The sequence below is a fragment of the Cantharellus anzutake genome (assembly GCF_015039405.1).
Source record: "Cantharellus anzutake strain C23 chromosome Unknown EI90scaffold_40, whole genome shotgun sequence".
NCBI classification, from domain to species: domain Eukaryota; kingdom Fungi; phylum Basidiomycota; class Agaricomycetes; order Cantharellales; family Hydnaceae; genus Cantharellus; species Cantharellus anzutake.
Genome location: NW_024066990.1, coordinates 731352 through 754575, shown reverse-complemented (window position 1 = coordinate 754575; position 23224 = coordinate 731352). Strand labels below are relative to the sequence as shown.

The 23224-nt window shown below is 49.7% G+C and overlaps 8 protein-coding genes across 8 annotated transcripts; 5 read left to right on the top strand and 3 right to left on the bottom strand.

Annotated features, from left to right (window-relative positions):
* The first annotated feature begins 580 nt into the window (after positions 1-580).
* EI90DRAFT_1772561 (uncharacterized protein) lies at positions 581-1939 on the top strand. The gene is made up of 5 exons (XM_039052187.1): positions 581-851; positions 908-1494; positions 1556-1597; positions 1660-1784; positions 1851-1939. The coding sequence occupies exons 2-5, from the start codon at positions 934-936 to the stop codon at positions 1879-1881; spliced, it is 759 nt and encodes a 252-aa protein (XP_038913695.1). The 5' UTR covers positions 581-851; positions 908-933; the 3' UTR covers positions 1882-1939.
* Positions 1940-2752: 813 nt separating this feature from the next.
* On the top strand, positions 2753-4433 carry EI90DRAFT_1772527 (uncharacterized protein). The gene is made up of 7 exons (XM_039052186.1): positions 2753-2756; positions 2810-3187; positions 3236-3386; positions 3438-3531; positions 3661-3752; positions 3809-4043; positions 4173-4433. Exons 2-7 carry the CDS (start codon positions 3028-3030, stop codon positions 4386-4388), a joined length of 948 nt encoding a protein of 315 aa, XP_038913694.1. The 5' UTR covers positions 2753-2756; positions 2810-3027; the 3' UTR covers positions 4389-4433.
* A 3135-nt stretch (positions 4434-7568) lies between these two features.
* Positions 7569-8131, top strand: EI90DRAFT_3067447 (uncharacterized protein; the record flags this gene model as incomplete). The annotated part of the gene is made up of 2 exons (XM_039061023.1): positions 7569-7643; positions 7715-8131. Coding segments are annotated over 2 exons (492 nt in total), but the record flags the coding sequence as incomplete, so codon positions are not given.
* A 2400-nt stretch (positions 8132-10531) lies between these two features.
* EI90DRAFT_2879041 (uncharacterized protein) lies at positions 10532-11002 on the bottom strand (the record flags this gene model as incomplete). Its single annotated transcript, XM_039053910.1, has 2 exons — positions 10532-10854; positions 10912-11002. Coding segments are annotated over 2 exons (414 nt in total), but the record flags the coding sequence as incomplete, so codon positions are not given.
* A 2570-nt stretch (positions 11003-13572) lies between these two features.
* EI90DRAFT_3018116 (uncharacterized protein) lies at positions 13573-14891 on the top strand (the record flags this gene model as incomplete). The annotated part of the gene is made up of 6 exons (XM_039057193.1): positions 13573-13590; positions 13660-13741; positions 13808-13889; positions 14102-14167; positions 14353-14452; positions 14565-14891. The coding sequence occupies 6 exons, from the start codon at positions 13573-13575 to the stop codon at positions 14889-14891; spliced, it is 675 nt and encodes a 224-aa protein (XP_038913691.1).
* Positions 14892-15150: 259 nt separating this feature from the next.
* On the bottom strand, positions 15151-16882 carry EI90DRAFT_3290929 (uncharacterized protein; the record flags this gene model as incomplete). The annotated part of the gene is made up of 7 exons (XM_039067251.1): positions 15151-15184; positions 15241-15825; positions 15872-16045; positions 16139-16304; positions 16416-16550; positions 16712-16821; positions 16868-16882. 6 exons carry the CDS (start codon positions 16880-16882, stop codon positions 15244-15246), a joined length of 1182 nt encoding a protein of 393 aa, XP_038913690.1. The 3' UTR covers positions 15151-15184; positions 15241-15243.
* Positions 16883-21157: 4275 nt separating this feature from the next.
* On the top strand, positions 21158-21823 carry EI90DRAFT_3018114 (uncharacterized protein; the record flags this gene model as incomplete). The annotated part of the gene is made up of 1 exon (XM_039057192.1): positions 21158-21823. The coding sequence occupies one exon, from the start codon at positions 21158-21160 to the stop codon at positions 21821-21823; it is 666 nt and encodes a 221-aa protein (XP_038913689.1).
* A 282-nt stretch (positions 21824-22105) lies between these two features.
* On the bottom strand, positions 22106-22811 carry EI90DRAFT_3018113 (uncharacterized protein; the record flags this gene model as incomplete). Its single annotated transcript, XM_039057191.1, has 2 exons — positions 22106-22381; positions 22425-22811. The coding sequence occupies 2 exons, from the start codon at positions 22809-22811 to the stop codon at positions 22106-22108; spliced, it is 663 nt and encodes a 220-aa protein (XP_038913688.1).
* Between the last annotated feature and the right edge of the window lie 413 nt (positions 22812-23224).

Sequence of the window (23224 nt, the reverse complement as noted above, 5' to 3'; positions counted from 1 at the left end):
GGAGGCAAAGGGCGTCAGAGCACAATCCCCAACGCGACAAGGGGGCGCAAAGGAGTGGCCAGAATAGGAAAGGTGCCACCCGGCTAAGCGGAGCGAGTCCGGATTGGGTGCTTTGAGTGGGTGCATGTCAATGTTTCAACACCACTGTCCTCGAAGAAGCGCGGGGGGGGGGTTCTCTTGATCCGCTACAGGTCCTGAACTCGGCGCCAAATTTGCACATCTCCCTGATTTTGTGGCTTCGCGAGTCCAGAAAATTACCATTACGTTTTTGGTTTATTCCCATCTGCAAGCAGTTGTTAACGATCTTAACGTCGCTGGACACTCTTTCCGCTCAGGAGGAGCAACTTCCTCATTTGCCTCCGTCAGAACCCGTTGCTGATTCAAAGCACTCTCACTGGCCATTTGGCCTTCGATGCGCAGCGTGTAGACCGCCTACATTAATCACGGCCTAGTCTTGTATCAATCATCTTATCTCACCACCTCCCACCCCTCCACCATCCTATAATACCGTCACTTTTTTACCGCTCGCCCTAGGCCGCTCCTTCGAATGGCAATTGTTGCCGGCCCAAGTTTACTACTTCGGCTAAGACCGATTAGACTGTCTAAGAGTACATACAACGTTAGAACGTCAAAGGATGAAGGAGATCTCACCTCAGTTCCAAGTACTGAGGAGAGGAAAATTGCGCGAGGTGGCTTTTAAGCCTGCGTCCATCAACGTGGAAGCATCGGGCAATCCTTCAGGGAAAAGTCCGTGCGCAAGAAATTTAATTCATAGGACTCAATGAGCAGTCCACAGTGTACAACAAGAAACTTCAACAAATTCGGTTTGAGTAGATGATTATGTTGTCCAGGCAAGTGTCAAATATGCCGATCACACGTAGTCATGTGCCAAGTGCTATATATATAGCGGCGTTGGCCGAATTCACCGTCGCAATGTCCATGCCCAAGGAATTCGAAAATTTTTCGGATCTGGTTCAAGATGCTTTGGACGACTTTGGGCCCCAGGATGAGTCTTGTTTTTACCAAGTCCTCGTTGAGACAGTGCGGAAGTTTGGCCCCTGGAGAAAGGATCTTGTGCCAGACCTTGTGCTGAGTCCGACGTCACATCTGCCCACTTTCAAAGCACGAGTAGGCAGAGAAATCTTTCCATTGATCATTTCTTCTATGCTGCTGGTTCGCACTTACTGGTCAGGTTGTCATAAGTACACTTTCGATTCAAGCCTATCCGGTGGCACCCTTACATTTGATAAGAGCAACAGGCGGACCGTCCAGTACTGGTTAGGCAATGTTATAGATCGCCTTACTGCATTACGCAGGGAGCCCCCCAATCTCCTTCAACTTGGTTCTACCTCCTGCCCCATTCTTCCTGATGCCCAAGTCCCCACTTTACAACACCTCATCGACCATGCGGTACATCTAGAAACGAACTCCCAGCAGCTACGCCTAATCAGTCACATTTATTATTGTGCGGCCGCTCTGAGAGAGATGTGTGAGGTAGGACCACTGGAGTTTTTTGTGAGTATCACTAAATTCATCATCTTTTTTCTTCACTAAGATCGACAATACAGAAAACGAAATTCTGCCTCACCACCGAACGGTATGCCTCCTTCTTATCCCAGGTGGGTCATACTGACGATGTTTCAGTTATTCCTATGTCAGCCCCCTCATAATGGCCATATTGGTCTCTCCGCTCGTCTTACTCCTCGACACCAATCTCACAAACCCATCTACCCTCCCCACCATCAACAACTTGCTGTCATACGCTACCTTGCAGGGGGGATTCAGTGAGCCTCAGGGCCCTCACAAGTTACTCGAGGATGCCCTTCTCAGTATCATAATTTCTGTTTCAGAAACAGGTCGCATGGGCGAACCAGACCTTGACGTGCTTCGCAACGCATGGAAAGCAGTTTTGCCATTTATTCCGGAGCCCACCAATTATGTCACTGGTCCTTCCCCCGAGATTGATGGGACAGAGGAGGAGGGCACGGGTGGGCAAGTCAGCGAGGCAGCGCAGACAAATTCCACCGCCACTTCCTCCCAGCCCGCCGTGCCCACCTCACAGTCTGCTGCCCCCCCTCCCGCCGCGCCCACCTCCCAATCTGCTGCGCCCCCACCTGCCGTGCCCACCTCCCAGTCCCCGCCCCAAGTCAGCGAGGCAGCGCAGACAAATTCCACTGCCACTTCCTCCCAGCCCACCGCGCCCACCTCCCAATCTGCTGCGCCCCCGCCTGCCGCGCCCACCTCCTCAGTCCCGCAGCCCCCCCCAGCCCGCTGCGCGCCCGCCTGCAGCCCCCCAGCCCGCAGCACCCACCTCCCAGTCCGCTGCCCTCCCGCCCGCCGTGCCCACCACCTCCCAGTCCGCCACTTCCCAGAGCACCACCACCCCAAATCCTGCTCGTCCCCGATCTTCCAAACCCACCACTCCCAAGCCACCACGTCACCCCCGATCTTCCAAACCCACCGCTCCCAAGCCACCACGTCACCCCCAATCTGCTCAAGAGAAACGCCCCCCTGCAGAGTTACCAGATAATCGCCAGCCGAAGAAAAAGAAAAAGAAACAGAACCCTGTGCCGGATGAAAGCGAATCTGACAACAAGCGCTTCGAAGAAGTCATTGTGACCAAGGAGGAAACAGAGGCTTTCCTACTTTCTTGTGAAGATGTCAACTCCTGGAACGACGTCTCTAGCTTGGGCACATCGCTGGATTTCTCAGCGACCTTCAGGGGGACTTCACCTAACGCAGGTCCAAGCTCCAAGGTAACTAGTTTCCAATGTATGTTGTCAGCCAAATGGGGCTGACAGTTCCATAGGCGACTTTTCTGGCGGACCTACGTGTTGTGTCACTGGTCAATGGAGAAGGATCTCTTCATCAAGAGACATTCGTGTTTCCATTCTCCCCAGATTCAGTAGGTCGTTCACCTTCTCCTCCTCACACTGACTACTAATAGCATTGAAGGCCTCGATCCATAGCTTTAAGCGCTATTTGGAAGCGAAACAGCTCCATGAAGCTGACTGGGAGCCGGTCGTAATGACAACACAGAAAGCACTGGCAATGACACCACCAGCCTTTCAGAGTATCGTTAACAAAGGGAGTCCTGTGGTCTTGGTAGGCCAACCAGAGCCTATCGCCTTCGACCTTTCAGCGCTCTTTGGGCTCATGGACTTTCGGTCTGAGGTTCGCTGCATCTGTGAGTTCTTTTCTTTGCCCATTCTTTCCATCTTCAACCGATTTTTAGGTTCGGATGATGTTTCATCAACCGGAGATCAGCAGCTTCTAGAGATGAGAGCGGGGGATGCTGCTCAGGAGATGTGTGATTGGCAGAACTCCAGGCCGTTGATCATCGCCCATGCCTCAACAGCCGCTACCGAGTATCAGCCGATAGAGAGGTACGTGTGTCTGTTTACTCCGCAACTATGTAGCTCACATGAGTCGCTCAGGCTTCTCAATACCCACGATGCAGCGCTTGTGGATTTCCGTCTGGAAGATCGCCCATTTCGTGTTCAGGATTGGAGAGGGCCGGTTATCTCAGCTGTGGGTTCTATACACCCCCCCCACCAGCCACCCAACGGCGTTGGCATTAGTCTTCACTGCACTAGTGGACACATCGTTTTCTTCATCCCTATCTTACGAGATGACCAACAAGTCATCGTCAATTTCCAGGATGTGGACGTACCTCTTGCTCTGGGCTTCGAATATCTGTATGAAGCTCCACATCGTTTCTCCTCATTCGTTCTTTCCCCTGGCCAAACAGTGTAAGTAATCTTGCTGCCTCTTGTAAAGGGTGCCCCTTCGATGACTTTATCTTCAGCATCTTCCCCCCTGGCCAAATATATGCCTATGCCACGTTATCTCGAAGGGTTGACGATGATGGTGAGGTCAGCCCGGGATCTATCATGCAAGCATCGTACTTCCTTGCTGCTGGGTGCATGAAGCGCTCGTTCTTTGCAAGCTGGTTGGATCGTAGCTCTGCTGATCAATCAGCAAGCGAGGATGCTTGGAGTTCCACAGTCACTACGTGCCTGATGGCCATGGTGTTGAAGGCAGTGCGTGCCTTATCCACTCCAGAGGGACAGATTCCTCACTCTCCAAACTCTGTCAACCTCTTCGCGCTGGCTTCTATGGCCATGATGTTCGTTGGGGAACATGAACCAAATCTGACTGCAATGGCAAAGGCACTCTGTCGCCACTGTCAGGACCAAGAACCAGATGAATGTTCCAAACTCCTCGACGAGTTCCGTGACCTCAGGATCGCCAACCATGCATACAAGGTTGATAACCTTGATGATACGGTGCAGAAGGACTTCGATACCAAGGCATCTTGCTTCCGTCAGAGCATGATGGAAGCTGTTGAGAAGATCCATCCTTTCCCACCAGACACCCAGGAATAGCTGGTGAGGGCCAGTAATGTGGCAAGATCTTTCCTTTCTCCTTCCCCCCCCCGTTTGTACATATATTTTGTTTGTACAAATGACACCGTTCATGTGTGAGAATGGCCAGTCAACATCAAAAAAATGTCGTGGTTAAGTTTGGGTGGTTTTGCTGAGTAGAAAGAAGTGACAGGTTCATTAGAACCAGCCAAATGGCCAATTTCTGAAACCATTTTTACATAATAAACGTGTCGCATTTCTAAGTCATCGGTTGCTTCTAATTGGCCAAACCATGACAATTTCCTGACAAATGGGCACACTGATATATTATATGCTACAGAGTATTGTTGGAAGTAACAGCCCAACGCCACAGGCGGTTAAGGGCGAATCCACTTGGCTGGAAAACTTGTGGAAAACCTGGACCGTACAATCACGTTTTGGGGGGAAGGCATCACGACGCCATAGTAACTTAACATTTTAGTCCATCTGTGTCCAGGTTTGTGGTTACACTCCCCTTGCATCTAATGGCTAATTAAACCATTCTGTAAGCCTGCCTGGATAGAGCAGCATCGTGCTGGACGCTGTTCATGCCACAAGTTGATGAACCTGTTATCAGCCGGCAGGTGTCTGAACGCAATATCAATCCGATAGTTAGATATCGTGTTCTGGCCAAGTCGCGGACATTATATACATGTTCGGGTGGCCAATCAAGATAAAAGAAATACAAAGTGGCGCGTAACATGAGGTTAGAGAGATAATAGTGTCCATCCCGCCGCCAGTGCGGGTAGTCGCAATATCTGTGTGTGACTCGGTGCGCCACATCGGCGATAAGGTGCCTAGTGGCCCATCCTTGTCGCTGCACCACGTCGGGTTGCTACGTCACATCGGATCGTGGAGGTGTCCCTGTTGCATCAATGTTGGCTTCCGGACGCGTCGACTCCACGTCAACACCCAATCCCCCACGCGTCAGATTGGCAGCACATCAGCATTCTGTTGATTGTGCGGCCTCCAACGCCGATCTGAGTCGCACTGCTGCGCACTCTGATGCCAATGCATCACCAGCTGTGGCTCAGTGTTCATCCCTCCCTGCCAAATTGATATGCACGTCACTAGCACCGTCCGACACCTCATCACGATCATCCACACGCACTCTAGTTACAACACTGACTATGTATATAAGGACTCGGCCTGTAGCTGTGGATACCGCACTATCCGGCATCTCAGTGAGGCAGTTTAACAGGTATGAACACAACATGGGAAAGGCGCAAATGCCTATGATCCCAAGAATTATAATAGGTGGGGGGTAAGATAAGTGTGCACTAAAGAAGCACAACTCAGTGCGGCCGGTTGGCAGTAGACTGGAATAGAGACAAGTATGGAAAGTGTTGTGAGACAGCACCGGCTGACTCTCGGTACCGTACAAGGATACCCGACTTAGCGCCGACACTAAGGAATTGATGCTAAGTCCTTGCTGTTTCACCCAAAAGTTGTACCAAATTGCCCTCGTTTTACCCAGCAATACGCTCGTTTACCCCCGTTCCTTCGATTGCCCGACATCCAAGAAGCCGATCCAAGTTTTCCGCGTGTTTTGTTAACCTTTCAAGATGGCTGCAAGTTTTGCTGTTGCAGCGCCAATGTCTTACATGCCAATGCCCAGCCCACGCTCTAGAGACGCCCCGAGGTTCAAGGGCACCAAGTTGAAGAAGTTTTTATACGAGTTCGAGCTCCAGACAGCAGCCGCGCGCCTCGCAAATCAATTGAAATGCGATTATGTTGTGTCCTACTCCACAGAAAAGGAAGCCACCTTTATCCGGACCCTTGATAGCTACGAGAATAAGGACTGGAACGCGCTAAAGAGTGACCTGCTCAGTTTTTACTCAGATGAGCAAGAAGACTGCACATATCACACAAGAGATCTCCGAAGATTTGTTGAAAAGAGGCGGAAGATCAAGCACTCTGAAGATTTTGATGACTACCGCCGCCGTTTCCAAGTCATTGCCGACCCCTTGAGCAGAGGAACGCGCTCAATGCAAGCGATAAGGACGACTATTTTTATCGTGGACTTAAGCCAACTACATTCCGCAGACGAGTTAAGCAGAACTCAAGGCCCGCAACCGGTGGATCGATTTGACCCATGCTCCTCCCATGGACTACGTTGTAGCGACAGCTAAGGAGCTTTTACGATGTGATCTGTACTGTGTCGACGAGTCCGATGACGATTCAGACTCAGCAAGCAAGTGTTCCGCTGAAGATTCTGATGATTGCAGCGACAACACAGTTAGTGAGGATTCCGGTGATGAGGGATCTTACTCAGAAGCAGAGGCTGTGTCCTCATCCCGTCGCACAACAGCTAAGGCACTCAGGAAGAAGATGTTGATTCAAGTTCAGAGCAGCTGAGGCTAGTGAAGATGCCGAGGTCATTGAGACCAAGACAGATGTTGCGAGCCCCCAGGACACAGTTCACGAAGTCAATTTGGACGATCTTGCGGAGCGCATGAACACATTGACAATCAAATTAGCTTGCCTTACGGACAGGCCTTGTTTTACCCGGTCTCCTGATGACCGATGTATGCGATGGCATAGGCCATCTTGTTCAAGATTGCCCTGAGACAAATGCCGCTGGTGTACTCAGATACGACGCGTTTAATAAACTGGTCATGGCTGATGGGTCTCATCTTCCACACGCCCCCAATGGAGGGGGAAAGGTTCACGAGACTAATATGCGCTCCAGCGCGGCAATACTTGAGTGGACACGCGACTATGAACAAACTGATCAACACTGGATTCCATTGAGCAAGACATCTAGCTATGATGATTCACAATATGTTTCTCATTTGGAATGCACGGATGACGCGCTAACACTACACGACGCCGAGCCAACCGCCCACGAAAAAGTCCTCCATGACATCCCCGACTTAGACTCGCGCTCCAATGACGATGACTTTCGTGAGATAGCCTATGACACCTCCGACCTGGATTTGCGCCCCAATGATGAGGATTTCGGTGGAACGGTTTATGACATCTTCGATCTGGACTCGTATCTTGATGGTGATGAGAGCCTTTGTGAAGCCGAGCCCGTTGCCATGTCTGAAGATCCCATTGAACCAGAGCTCAATCATAAAGAGCTAAGGCCTCACAGCCTCGAATCGACTGACCTTGTTTGCCCAAATGAAGTCGAGGAGCCCAGTCGATCGGGTCCTATCATGAGTTTCGCCCGGCTAACTACAGCAAACTTTGCCGCGCGAGGTCACGCAACAAGGTGTTTATTCCCAAGCAATTGCTGCTGGTTGAACGCGTCATTCCAGCCAAGGCAACTAGAGTACTGCCAAGGATGTCGCTTGATCAAGATTATGTGAAGTTACCCCCGCGTGCGCTGATCCTCACACCCGAGACATGCAGAGTCAACCAGGCGAGGCTTAGTGATAGCCGAAGTCCTGTTCCACAGAGCGCCCCACGTCACTCAGAACCAGCCGCAGCAGTCCGACATGTCAAGTGCGCAGTTGAGATACGCCATGAGCATCAAGCCGAAGCCAAGTCCAGAACCGAGTCCGAGTTGCTTAACGACTCAGAGCCATTCATCGTTGAAGAATGTAACGACGCCGAGACCGAGTTCAAGCATATTGACGGATCGAGTCCAGAGGTGACTCGTGCAGTGTTGTGGTATTTGAGTGACCCACATGAGTTGTACAACGCTAGCCAAGACGTTGAAGCGCCCGGCAATGCTAAGACGCCGCATGCTGAGCCTGAGCTGGATAAAGGCTATATTCCTTCACCCGAGAAAGATCCGGATAAGACCTTAGAGACGCAGCACGGTCTGGGCAGCCAGTCGGCCCCACTCGTGTGTGAGCTTGCAACAAAACCAGAGGCCCAGCACATCCAGGACACCGAGTTCCCTGGCAATACCCGCAAACTCGCGATGCCGGAGGGCATCTTTTTCCGAGCATAGACCCACCCTCGCCCTAGATCATTTTCCAAGATTCCTTCGAGTTCTTACACCGTCATTTCTTCATTCCATACCGCATATCGACTATTTACACGTCGAGTACAAGGTTTATCCAAGCCGGACACGTCATTAGTCCTCGATATCGTGACATTCGAACCAGACGCCCTTCATTCGAGTTGTACACGTTAAACCCACATTCCTTCCACTTTCTATTCGATTTTCCCCGAGTTTTCGCGCTGGAGACGTCGATGAAGCCCCCCAAGTACAGAATATGATCCTGCGACCTCACAGCGCCAGAGTACAGTGAGCTCAAGTCAAAAGAGCTAAGGCCGGGAGGCCTTAGCATCAAGTTTGCCGTCTGACGTCGATCCCGAGCCCGCGCGCGCGATTCCTACCGAGGCAGCGCCGAGGCCAGCCATTGTATGCGACATGAGAACCCCCAGCGTCGCCAGTTCAAGCCCAAAGAGCTAAGGCCTCCCGGCCCTAGCTTCAGCTTCGAGTTCCAGCAATCGATGACAATCCCGAGCCCGTGAGCGAGTCACACGACGCCCCACGCTGAGCACAAGCTAGAAGAGCTAAGGCCAGGAGGCCTTAGCGACGGATCCATTCGTTTCGAGCGCGAAGTCGATTGCATGTTGGATATGCGAAGTTCTAAGCCGGTGTGGGCGAAGTTAGTAATGGCATTCTCAGGTTAGCTATGGGAGTAATCCTCCCATCCAGTCACATGGGCAAGGCAACGTACGTGGGAAAACAGAATCTTCTCACGCCTTCACATCACATGTGGGACAAAATTCCGAGGTCACATGGCATTCGACACCGTGCGTGGAGTGGGGACTTACATAGTTCTTAGGATGTCATCCTTGCCTGGAATAGTAATTCGGATGAACCGAAAGGCACCCTCTATGTGGAAAAGAATGGTATGGGTGAGAATTTCTCTGTCTTTGGCTGCTTCAAGCTGAGCATAGAAATCATGAAGTGTTGGCAGGGTTTCAAGGGTGCTCGCAAAAACTTCCTCTTTATTGGATTGATGCCTTGGCACGCTGGGTCCAAGACATGAGGCACAGCCAGAGGACAGGCCATAAGGGGTGGGTTGGAAACTGTCAAGAGGCAGAGTTTTTTTGCAGCATGGACAATGTTTTTTGCTTATGTTGCGTGAGTTTGGTAGTGTTGTTTTGAAGGGGCTCATAGTATAGGTAGTACAAAAATTTGCGGAGGAATAAACTTTTTTTTTCCAAGGAGAAACATGTTGTGCACATGAGCTCCAGAAGGTTATAGGCTAGACTTGGGTCGCTAGGGTTCAAAAAATTTCCCTGGGACTTGACCCCAATACCCTAGCACTCCATGCCCTAGTACCCTTAGGGTCTCGGCACCCTGGGCACCTAAGTCCCTGGCACCCCAGAGCAGCATCTATGCACACAGAAATGAAGATGCAAATCAATACCCCAGCTGAAATACCCATGAGCTCAGGTGAAGATACAGCGAAGTGCAAAAAAATCTGCCGGTTTCGATTTTGACGGAAGCGATCTGGGGTGGAGTCACCCACTACCAGAATCAGGATTTGAATGGAAACCCCAATGGCACCGTAGAACTCCCCCTAAATGTGGTGCTTAAGCGCCCATCATTGCCCTTGCATCAACAAACGGTTAACTCTGTCTAGCTAACATAGGAATACATCTTGAGCGCAGCGCAAAAGACATCTTAGTGTCACTATCTTCGAGGATGACCCAACAAGAGATTGCTGAGGCCTTGGGATTGATTGTCTGAACGTACTGTTCGGGAGTTGCTCGCTGCTCCACATGCACACCATCAGGATCGAGAGGGCGACATCGAGCGCTTAGTATCCATGCAGTGAATGTAAGTACAAAAATCACGTCTAACAGGAAGAACAAAGAAGAGGAAGAGAGAGGTAGGAACAAGCCGAAAGATGAAACAACAATGTCAGAAAACAGGAGTATCCGGGATCCAAGAATCATCTTTGGGGGGTGAATGCGTCCAAGATCCGCTTATGGGTGATCCAACCCCCAAGTGTTTCCCAGTCAGTCACTTGGCCTCCTTCAGGCTCAGGAGCTCTCTTAAGGAGCTCCCACTCCGCTCCCTCACGCAAGCACATTACCCACTCCTCCATTAAAGGTTTGAGTACTTTAAAGTTCTTTGTTGGACAGAGTGCGCCATACAGAAAATCTTTCTTCACCCTTAACAGAACCGAGTGGGAAGATTTGAACCAATCCTCTAGTGGCTCTGGCTGTATCACCTTGCCCTGCTCATAACGTGACAAATGGGCCACCATAACATAGACAAAGGATTCAATGTCATGACGTGGAAGATGGCGAGGAGGTAGGTCGCAAAGGAAATCTCTTGCCAAGTATGGTCGTGTGCCTGTCCGCTGATTCGATGAAGCTTCCCTGGAATGATCGTCCATCATGATTGCAAGGTCGTAGTCGTTTAGGACACCATAGACCTCGTTGTTCTTTGCCCGCCACATAACGTTGTTCAGACTGACATCACGATGCAGGACATGTGCAATTTCACATAGCCACTCATGACCTGAGAGAAAGATAAATCAATCTAAATCAATTTAAAATCACCACACTCCCTACTTACATTTGATCACACTGTAATACACAGAGCACACCAAGTGAGGAAGGGTCAACATCGTGACTGGGAATAGATGTTCTTGCACCATCACTCTCAGAACACGCATCTCATACTTGTTCCCGAGAAGCTGTGAAAGGCGTTCTTGAACACGTCCTTTCATATCCACCCGACGCAGGATATTTGGTAGATGCAGCGACATGTCCAGCTTTCCTTCCTTTCCTGCCTCTCTTGCCTTCTCCACAGCATGCTCCACAATATCATACTCTGATACTCTTGATGCTGGAGGATAACTCAACTTGGTAATGATGTTCGTCCCAGGCCATTGCTCAGAAGAACCTCCTATAACTTTCGTGCCCCGTCCATTGAGCCCGTGGTGCTGAGATAAAATCTTTCCCAGGCAAATCTCTATCTCCTGTAGGTTGATCTTGATGTTATTGAACAGCCCCAACGGTTGTCCATCGCATTTAACAGCATTCTGATTACAGTCGCGAGGAAGTTGATATCGCTCGCAAGGTATCAAATCCTCAAAACCATAGTCGTCCCGTTTGAGAGAAGCCAGCCGCTCTACCACTGACACGAACTTTGCCCACTCATCTATGAAATCCAGCGGGCTCGAAACGATGTGAATGGAGCGGTCGAAATAGAGAAGCTCTACCTGAAAATCTGTGACCAGCATCCCAAGGACATGGCTGCGCAAGCCCCCATTGGAAAGGAACTCAAGTGCATAGCTGCCACATTGCACCAACTCGGGACGCATGGTTCCTTCTGTCTTGGCCTTTGTTCCAGAGGGTTCTGGCAATAAGCTTTCCATAGCCTCCCATTCAGGCGTTTCCTTGCTTATCAGTGCCGATGGCATTGGGGGTTGGGAAGCCGGCACAACTAGCTCATGCTCTGGCAGTGGCAGGGGTATTGGGTATTCTGGCAGCCTCTGCTGAGAGTTCAATCTGTCACTTGAACGCTTGCCGGGCGTTGAAGTGCCAGGCGTCAAAGGAGGCTTAGAGGTGGACTGCTTCTGTGTGTTTGCTGATTTGGGTTTGCCTAGGCAAAAAAAACTATAATTAAGAAATTAAATATGGACAACGACTCACGGTTCTGCTCGATCCATTCACTCCATGAACCACGAACCTTCTTCATTTCGCAAAAAAACAACACTTCCGCCCAATGAAACGGGTGCTCCCTAGGCCCATTTTTCGACAAGTTATCTGGGCAGAGCCTTCCTCCCCCCAAGCTTCCGTCAACACCAGAAGGGACGCATACAAGGTCTGGTTTCCTCTTTGCATGAGATCCTGTCAATGGAGTAGGATCGTTTCGGCAAAACCGCACCTCTCCCTTCCTTTTCGCAATGATCTTGTTTACTATCTCAACGAATCCGGGGTAGCGCTGTGTTTCGTCAGTGACCTGGAGATTCTTGTAATGATCTACCAAAGCGTTCAACTCTGCATCGTTACGAGCTGGTCTGCTGAGAGCCTTTTTATCTGCTCCGAGGATATATGTCATGAAGTCTTCCAGGGGTAATGTCCTTCCGCCTTCCATGTCAGTCAGAAGGTATGGCTGGCAGTCCTTCTGGGTGAAGCTGGAATCGTAAGATGTGTTGCTTGCACTTCCACGACTTTGTGGCGTGTCCTGTAGCAACCTTCCTACAGCCGACGGCACTGGAGTTGGAGGTGGGGTGGAAATTGGCATCCTGAAGGGTTGGGAAGACTCAAGGTTGACTCCAGCAACAGCTGGTTCTTGCACCTTCCTTGTTGCGTTACGTAAATGCAGGACCCCGGCATACTCCATTAGAGGTCCGATCGGAAGACCCCCATTTCGGCCCTCAAATTTTGAGTCCCCTGGCCTCATTTAGGCCCTCAGACAAGTCAGACCTGCAGAAAAACGCCAGTTCGGCCCTCAAACGGATCAGACATTAAATTTTTTTTTTTCACTTGGGTGGCATGAAGCGTTACCACAATTGAGCTAGCAATGATATTCGTGCAAGAATTATTAATCTACCGTAATCCAACACGCCCTCCCACAGACCCTCCTGCAGCTTCCGGATCGCAACTTTGACATTCATCTTGAGTTTCTCATACACAATGTGTATTGTCTCCGGAATAATCAATGTGTCAATCCGCAGCGAGTGGAGCATTGACGGAATTGCATTGTGTTTCCATTCAACTTTGCTGCATTGATTGAGGGATAGAAGAACATATTCGGGCTTCAAATGAGCGAATGCTGTGGTTGGGGGGCCATTCTGGTTGGGTACAAAGTTCGAAAAGCGACCAACATCCTGTGACGACAAAGAAAATGGCGAAAATAGTCGTACGCTGAAATAGGATGGGGCCCCGATTGAGGTGACGCTTTCAGTATACTGATGTAGAAGGCTTCGGCCATTATTTCGATAAATTATCATGACTTGGTTGATTTCTTATCAGAGAGTCGCGCGATGAAGGAAAGCATCATGGGGCACTAACCTTGTGCAAGGAAAATTGTTTTCTTGTGAAGGACGAAAAAGACGTCGGGAGGATTATTGCTGAGGCAAAGGACAGTGTATGGTGACGATGCTGCAAGCCACATACCTGATGGTTGAACGATGTTGAGATTCTCTCGGTACCGAACCAAACAAATACAAGCAAACATGGCCAAACACCTGGCTGTTGGTCGTCGCACCCCAGCAACCATGCAGCTATGGGCCTGAGACAAACGGTGAGATATTACACCTAGGGTTAGTGTCATTTGCTATCCTGACATTATTGCAGCCTTGGTACTTTACAGCTGGGGCTCTCCGTGCTGGGGCATGCTGTGGTCATCAAGCTGCGTGACCCAGCAATGGCGCTGCTGTTGGTGCAGAAAAATGGTACGATACTCGGGTAGGATCGTGATGTTGATTATTCTGATATCAACGTGCACTCTATATTTACAGCTGAGGCTCCTGGCGCTGAGGCACGTTGCCATCGTCGCGTTTCTTACCCCAGCAAACACGCTGCCGTGGGACCAGAGAAATGGTGAGAGAGATACCCACTTATGATAGCGGGACCTATTATTTGAACTTTTTGTGTTTACAGCTGAGGCTCCCGGCATTGAGGCACGTTGCCGTCATCGCGTTGCTTACTCCGGCAACTGCTCTGCTGTGGGACCAAAAAAACGGCAAGATACCCACTCAGGATAGCGGAATCTATTGTTCTGACATCATTGTTCTCTTTGTATTTACAGCTAGTACTTCCGGCGTTGCGACCTACCTGTCGCGGTCGTTGGGTTCGCGTGTCCCAGCAATCAAAAAACAGTAAGGCACGCACTCAGGATAGCGATACCCACCACCCTAACGTTGTTATCCTCTCTTTACAGCTACACTGCCTGGAGTCACGCCTCCCATTCCATTCTATTCTCTCTTACCATACCCGGAGTTGCATCTCCCATCCCATCCCATCCCACTCCCTCTCGTCGTGATATCCTTTCCTTTCTTTACAGTAACACCCGGGGTCACGTCTCCCATCCCATCCCACTCCTCGTCGTGGGACTCCAGAGGAACGCGATGGTCGTCGAAGTCAACGCCCACCTACAAGGAAACGTAATATGATGCTGACTAGGGTGACCGTCACCCAGATGATAAACGCTCGTTCGTACAGTTTACCTTGCAGCCACTGTATAAGCTTTATACACAGGTTGGTGCTTCTCTGTAGCCACAGTATGGTATGCTGAGCAGCGAAGTAGGTTTTAAGCGAGAATTCGAGGTCGCAATGCTCGAAGAAGCAGGCAATAACAAATATAAAATCCATTATTCATCATGCCATAGCCCAAGGAGTCGCCATCACTCTCTTAGTCAACACAATCGACAGGCTGATCTCGAGCTCCGCATACCGCCACCCGACGCTTATTACCAGATTAAGGCCACTATCGTGGAGGCAAATCCCATTATCGGGGCCATTAGTCCAGACCCTGAAGGCTTCGCCCTGAACGAAGAAATGTGGCATTCGCCAGCTCAGACATGGGTCATTGCTTTACGCTAAGAAGTTTTGCGGATATGTATGCTCAAAATCTACGGTATGTGGGCTGTCTTACGCGGAATGGCACCTTACATGTCTTGCGTAATTATGTTCCGTCGACATAAAAGGATTTGCTCTCCGACTATGGGGAAACATTTATTTCGATACTAATACCCCCGCCAATTCACCCGGCAACAATCGGACCCAGAGGATAAACGCTCGTTCGTACAGTTTATTTTGGAGCCGCTGTATGAGCTTTATACACAAGTTTGTGCTTCCTCGTGGCCGCAGTATGGTAGGCTGAGCAGCGAAGTAGGCTTTAAGCGAGAACTCGAGGCAGCAACACTCGAAGAACTGGGGATAGAATTCGTACCTTTTAGGCAGAGTGAACATATACTAGCCCTCTGACTTCAGATGTCTCTGAATTGATGCTCACACGCGACTTGAGCGGCCCGACAGTAGAAGAGCGTAGAGCGTCAGTTCCGTCGTTCCCCTGGCATAGGTGATGAGGAGGATGAAGTGGGACGTCGAAGGCGTCATTGTCAGCGTCGTCGTCGTCCACATCATCATGAAGGGGAGGATGAAGAGGAAGAAAATCGAGATGGCCCATGGCGTCGCCCCCTTCATGAGGTTCAGGAGAGTAGCCTCCGTGCCGCCCATGTTGTCTTGTTCGGTACAAGCAACAGCGATCTATCGCGGACCGTCTTTGGAACGTGAAGTAAGTCGTCCACGAGTGAGTGATGGTTGGATTGAAGCATTGCCCTCCCATCCGTTCCTCTTGAAACCTTACGTCGCGCGCAAATCGCACTAGAAGCGGACAGAGAGTCTTCTGGCAAGTCCCCTGCTCTTCGACTCGGTTGGCTGCTGAGTCCGTGGCTGCTGAAGAGATCAGCATTCCACCTCCCACCTCGGGCCGCTGGGCCAGTGGCTGGGTTGTAACCCCCTCCCCTGCTCCACTCTTCGATCAGCAGAGTCACTGGGCCACTAGCTCACCGATACTATACTCCAGTACCAATGCCAGTTTCAGCATCAGCACCGGCGCCGGCGTCAGTTCCATCACAAGCACCATCGTTAGTGTTGGCACCAGCACCAGCACCAGCGTCAGTGTCATCACTAGCGCCGTCATCAGCATCACTGCTAGTATCGACATACAGCATCCATGGCACCCACAACGCCGCCTGTTAGCAGAGCTGCAGAGCCAGTAACCCGAGTAGAACCTGCCCCGCACCTGAGGTAATCAAAGTTAGATCATCTGGCCATGAATCACCCACCATCATCAGGACTCCAGCACCAGCATCCCCAGCGCCAGCATCCCCAGTGCCAGCATCAGCCCCTCCAGTCAGCAGAGTTGCTAAGCCAGTAGCCCTGCTAGAACCGGCACTTGCTCCTGAACTCATCAAAATGGGATCATCATTATCGGAGCTCCGGCAATAGCGCCTGCAGCACCAACGGTTAGCAAAGCTTTGTTTCTTTCCCGGGCCGACAACGACGTTGGCGAAAAATCAGCGAGCAAATCCGGGTACAGCCTGAAAACCTCACAACGCGTACCTCAAGGGAACCCGACGGGCGGGTATTTCTTTGTAATCATTCCTCACGGCGTTCGACGGCGACGACGACGGCAGTGGCGGGGCATCAGAAAAGGGCCATGCGCGCGATCCGCAAGTCCTGTATGGCCCACCGTCCCTAGATCCCACCCAACCACTCCAAATGAGACGGTACGGCACAGCGTTCGACGAATATAACAACGCCGTCAGCTTCGTCCGAAATGGCGGGGATGTGGGGGAGGGAGATGCGGCGCAGGGGGATAGCTTCAGCTCTCATGGCACTGGCAATCGACCACTTACCTTACCTCACATGCCACGCGGCAAGGCTGCAGGTGACGAGGAGTTGCGGTTGCGGTGGTGGGGACGGGGCGGAGGGGAGATGCACTTGGGACGGCAGAGATCATTGTCAGCTAGAGAAAAATGAAAGAATGAGTCTGCCGCACTCATTTGCCTTACTGTCGTGCGGCACATCGTCCAAAACGTTTAAACGCTCATCAGTTGGCACATCAACAGGTGATACGTGAACTCTGACGTGCTATATCCTTTCCTACACCCTGACTTCTCCCGGTGCGAACGAATCCAAACGCTGTGAACTCATTCTGATCGCCATTCGATCGCTGCGAACACTTTCGATTGCATTCGAACGCTCTTTACTCCCCCTCGAATAGCCTCAGCTGAATGACTATGAGCCTCACTCAAATGTCATGTTGCATTCCACCCAAACCCCGCAGAACATCGCGCAAGTGGCCTTGGGCGAATGCCCACCAAAACTACATCGCTCAACATGAGCGCGACCCTTCATACCTGTTCGTGTACAGCGATGGCTCGCAACTTTGGGACAATGGGGTCAGGAAGACAGGGTATGGCGTGGTTGGCTATTCCAACCGCGCGGTGGTATTTCAGCAGAAAGGGGCGATGGGAGTGGGCGTCGAGTGTTTCGAGGGGGAAATGATGGGGCTACAGGTGGCCTCGGAGGAGATGCGATGTGTCTTCGAGGATCCCAACGCGACCCAGCTACCAGCCCACGTCATCTTCTTCGCAGATGATGTAGGTTCCATCGAACGCATGATGCAGCCGAATCCGCGCCTGGGCCGAGATTACGTTGAAGAGTTCCAGGACAACATAAAAGCGGTACTGCAGGATAACCAAGGTCTTGACGTGGTAGTGCGCTGGTGTCCAGCTCACTGTGGTATCCAGGGGAATGATCGAGCAGACCAGCTGGCGAAGGCAGGTGCACTGGGACGTTGATCTTTATTTCGAAATTTATGTATCTGCAATAATTTCTTTTATTTTCGCTGTCAAGTAATCTCCAATTACCGATGGATAATATTCTTTGTTATTTAATGGAGGTACAATTAGACTTGTGTGTCGTCGGTCTAAAAACGCACTCTCTATTTTTCTTTCGCATCTGGCACAATTCCCGGTGATGCTTCATCTTATGCGCCGTACCTGCTGTCGGCCTTACGCATACTGTGCCTTCCGAGGTTGCAGTCATGCCGATTCAGGTTAATTGCCGCTGCATTCCTGGATCGATTTCTTCGGGTGAATTAAGAGGGGGCCTAGGGTTCCAGGGTTTTGTACCCCCTGGAGGAACAGAGTATGCATCACGGGTTGGGTCACAAAAATATTGTGACACAAGTTGTCACAGATGCACTTCTGTTCCCCTTGGAGGAACAGAGTATGCATCACCGCTTGTGTCACAAAATTATTGTGACAGAACTTTGTCACACATTTCTGTTCCCCCTGGAGGAACAGAGTGTGCATCACCGCTTTGTGTCACAATATTGTAACAAAATATTGTCACAGAGGCATTCTGTTCCCCCTAGAGGAACAGAGTATGCATCACCGGTTGGGTCACAAAAATTGTGACACAAGTTGTCACTGCATTTCTGTTCCCCTTGGAGGAACAGAGTGTGCATCACCGCTTGTTGTGTCACAAAAATTGTGACTCAAGTTGTCACTGTATTTCTGTTCCTCCTGGAGGTGCCAACACTCCTTCTATTGCAATAGGCTTTCCTCAAGCTGACGAAAGCATAGTGGAAATTTTTGAATGGGCATGCATCACCACTTGTGTCACAATATTGTAACAAAATATTGTCACAGAGGCATTCTGTTCCCCTTGGAGGAACAGAGTATGCATCACCGCTTGTGTCACAATATTGTAACAAAATATTGTCACAGAGGCATTCTGTTCCCCCTAGAGGAACAGAGTATGCATCACCGGTTGAGTCACAAAAATTGTGACATGAGTTGTCACTGCATTTTCTGTTCCCCCTGGAGGAACAGAGTGTGCATCACCGCTTTTGTGTCACAATATTGTAACAAAATATTGTCACAGAGGCATTCTGTTCCCCCTAGAGGAACAGAGTATGCATCACCGGTTCAGTCACAAAAATTGTGACACGAGTTGTCACTGCATTTTCTGTTCCCCCTGGAGGAACAGAGTGTGCATCACCGCTTGTTGTGTCACAAAAATTGTGACTCAAGTTGTCACTGTATTTCTGTTCCTCCTGGAGGTGCCGACACTCTTTCTATTGCAATAGGCTTTCCTCAAGCTGACGAAAGCACACAGATCCCTTTAGAGGCGCTTATTTTTACATGTGAAACCATGCTGTTGTTTCCATTTGAGTTTTAAAAAAAAAAATCTATAGAAGAAGGGGGCAATAGGCTATTGCCACTGCACCCTCGGGACTGGAAGCACCTAATAGTCGAAAACGAAAACACTCCTGCTAACTGGCTAAAGGCCAGTGATCCCCGGATCGGTGCGAGCCCAACACTCACATGATGTATAGTGTGTAAATGCATTTCCCCACGGTGGAGTTACAGGATAAGGACCAAGTGCAAAGAGTACCAAACAAGGTGAGACCAAAGTGAAACCAACCACCATAACCACCCAGGGGACACCCCCGGTAGTAAAATCTACCCAGCGCAAGCTACGGAGGGTTCCACCAAAGAAAAAGAAAAAGAAAAAGAAAGAAAAGTTGTGAGAAGTGCTACAATACAGAAAAAATCCCTTGGCCAGCCCCAAAACTAGTCTTATTTCACTTGATGGGTGACTGAATTGCTGGTCTACTGAATGGTTGCAAAAGGGTCCAGTTGTGTAAGCATAGTTATGTGAGCAGATGACTAAGCAATTTATTTGGTAGATGCCAGCCAGCCTCTTTTGATTATCTTTTTTCATTTCACCCTCGCGATGGAGGGATTAACTTCTCTCCCCAAGTTCAATGAGAGGCTGTGGGACAAACAGGATTCACACTATAACCATGCAATTGAATGGCTTCGAGAGATATTGGAACCGTATACACCAGAGACTGTCCCATGGATGACCGCTATATTCAATATCTGGTTTTGTGTGGAGCCACATCCATGGCAGACTCAAAATGCAATACATCTTTGCCAGAATATAGATGTGTTTCTTACATCTCGGACCGGGAGTGGGAAATCAATGTTGACAATGGCGCCTGTAATTGCATGCCGAGTGTTGAAGAGGCCGCACATCGCCATTGTTGTCTACCCTACTGTAGAATTGATGGTGGATCAGGTATGGGTTTACAACTGAAGGACAAACCTGAACAAACCATCTGAATTTTGTTCCAGGAGACAAATGCGAGGAATAAAAACGTTCAATTTATAGCAATTAATGCGGAAACAATTGCCGAAGCCTTTGCATGCGATCAACGAAATCTATGGGATGAGGCCCAGAATCTTCAGTGGGACGTGATAGGAATGAGTCCAGAAATGCTTACTGAAAGCGTGGCTAGCAAACTCCTTCATGGGTCCGAGTTTCATAGAATGTTGGGGTTCTGTGTAATAGACGAAGTTCACTTAGTGAAGGATTGGGAGAAGTTCCAACCAAAGCATAAGGTGCTGTCAGAGGTACGCTCACGTATTGGATCCAATGTCCCATTCTTGGCTATGTCTGGTTCTGTGAATCAGAAAGCTCAGTCAGAGATTCAGTTTATGCTGGGCTTCCATGGGTCAAAATTCAGTGACGTTAAACTCCCTGTGGATCGGGCTGACATTAAGTACTGTGCCTGCATACGTTATCACTCTGTCGAGGGGCTTGAGTTCCCAGATTTCGCATGGGCAATCCCCCAAAAACTTGAGTCACCATCCGATCTTACACCAACAATATTCGACATCAACACTGTGGAGAAAATGATGATGTTCAGCAAATGGCTAATACATGAACTACGCAAAGTGGCTGCAGAAGCCATTGACACACCCAATCTGGTCTGGCCATTCCATGTGGAACTCCATAAGGAAGATCGTGGAAAGATACGCACTTGGCTAGTTTCTGGAACAATCCGATATGTTGTTGCTACCATCTGTGCAAATGTAGGACTCAACTTACCTGTCCAGCGGGTTGTGTGTGTAGACTTGCCGAAGTCATTTGAGGAAATGACACAGTGGGCAGGTCGTGCAAGTCGGGATGGGAGTGGTGGGACATTTATTGTTTATGGGCCCGATGATATGAGAATCACACCAGAAATGTGTGATAAATCCACAAAGGATGACGGGACCTATGTCGATGGATCAGTAAGAAGAAAACCCTTAACACAAACACAAATCACCACACATCGGGAATTCCAAACCAAAATTGCACCAGGCCTCATCACATTCTTCAATCCTCCTTCCGGCAGCTGTCAAAGATCTGTGTTCTGTGGATATTATGGTGATACGTTCATTAAGCCACCCGTTTGCTGCGAGTCATGCCAGCCCGAGACTCTCCGCCATGATGAGGACATGGTGAAAAATCACATTGCCAGAATTGCACACCAGAAAGCGACCACAAAGGCAACTGCATTGCCGCTTCCGAAAGATCGACCCAAAAATTTTCAAGAACTCACAAAGGAACAGAAAGTTGAGGCACTCACACAACTTACTACCTGGCGACAAAATGCTTGGTTCTTGCTTCCCAAACCTCTGCGGCAGAATCTCACCCCGGGACAAATCCTTAGCAATGGAGAGATTAAAAAACTCACAGAACACCTGCATTCCTTCACAGTGGAACCGAAGCTACTCAACTACTTGGCAGGGTTGAGTACCATCTCACGGATGACGCCAGCCCAGCGAAACTCTCTGTGGGACCTTATCCAGAGGTTGAACAACCAGTATGCAGCACAGAACCAGAAACGTGTGCTGACAAACAAGGTCAAGAAGGTGGTGGGAAGCAATGAGGTCGCTGAAGGGAATGGAGACAGAAGTGAAGGAATGGATGGATGTGAAAATGGGGTGATGGATGGAGGTAGAACCAAAGCAATAGGTGGAGGCAGCAATGACTTGATGGGTGGAAGAATACAGTGTGTTCATATGAGTCAGAATACAGTGGTTGGGGACGTGGTCACTGGGCCACGCGTGATCAAGCTTACTGAACGTGCATGGTATAATCTAGAAGCAAACAAGAGATAGTCAAAAATCTGTTGGGATTTATATTCTACAATTATTTTTGATAGAAGTGCTTATCGAGAAACTTCTGTAATGCCCCCTCTTCAAGCTTGGCAGATCCTCGCTCAATACTGTCCACTGCCAAGAAAGACTGAACTCGGCCAGGCTGGTAGATATGGTGGTGCTGTGTAAGATATGAATGGCCAAGGAAGTTGATGTCCGCCGCAATATCTGCTTTTGAGCACCCTGAAAATATGTTGGTGAGGCCAAATTTTTGCAAAATCATTTGGGCAAATTCCTTAATATTCAGCGTGACAGCTTTGTGCAAGAAGCTGGAATCAAACTTGGCCAAGCGTCCATTAAAAACTGCTTGAGCCAGAAGTTGGTGTGCTCTTGAAGCAGGTCTTGTTCGCAACCATTGCCCCTCCCAGATGGGCTAATGACATAATTGTTAAAAACTGCATTCTTCATTTTTTCGGTGAAGTGGAACCAGAGATCAAGGGCTTGATGCAGCAACTCTTGACCATAATTGGTAGCACCAGCTCCAAAAAACCACACTCGAAGCCACTGGGATAAAGGGTGCTGGTGGGCGAGTAATAGACACAGAAGAAGTGGTTTAACACACCTTGATTACCTCAAAGGTTCGTCCAATATCGCTGTCCTTGATACTCAACCTAAATTCCCAGTAAAATAGCATATCATGATAGAGGAGAATGTTGTTGAAAAGAAGGATGTCACTGCCGGTATCCAAGTCTGGAGAACAGAGAGGTGCGGTGTCCTCGAAGTGGTCAAGATTATCGGAGTTTTCCCCACTAAGCCCACTCTGTCCAACTGGAACAGACACACCATCATTGCCTTCATCGTTGACATTGTTGCTATCATCCGGGTCATCAGGGCTCACATTCACCACAGTATTCGGCTCTTGTGGGACTGGGTAGAGAGAATCAAGCAAAGGATTGATGTAATGTCGAAAATATTGCATGGAATCGTGAGTGTTGTGATGAAGCGCCATGTATGCAGATTCAGATGATGCAAACGCAGCATAGATGGTGTGAACCAAGTTATATAGCTCGTCAATGTCATATCCATCCCTGGCCATTGACTTCCGGTTCCTCCGATCCCTCCGGTCTAACTCCGCTCCTCCCTCACTAACCTTGGAGCTCCCATATTCCGCAATCCTCTCGGTACCCCTCAATGGTCACCACCCCCTCATTTCAATTTATTACCTACGCCTCCCTAAGTACGGAGCCCCGAAGACTTCCGGACAGCTCTGACGTCTGCTAGCGCACCCCCGCCTCCGCTGGGCAATACACTCGCCTGCCCTGCAGAGCCCACCTTTGGGCCTATCCCTCCTTTCCGTTTCTGGGTTATCGCCTGCCTTTCCGCTAACCCTGTGACCTGACTCGTCGGTAATATTCAGTCGGC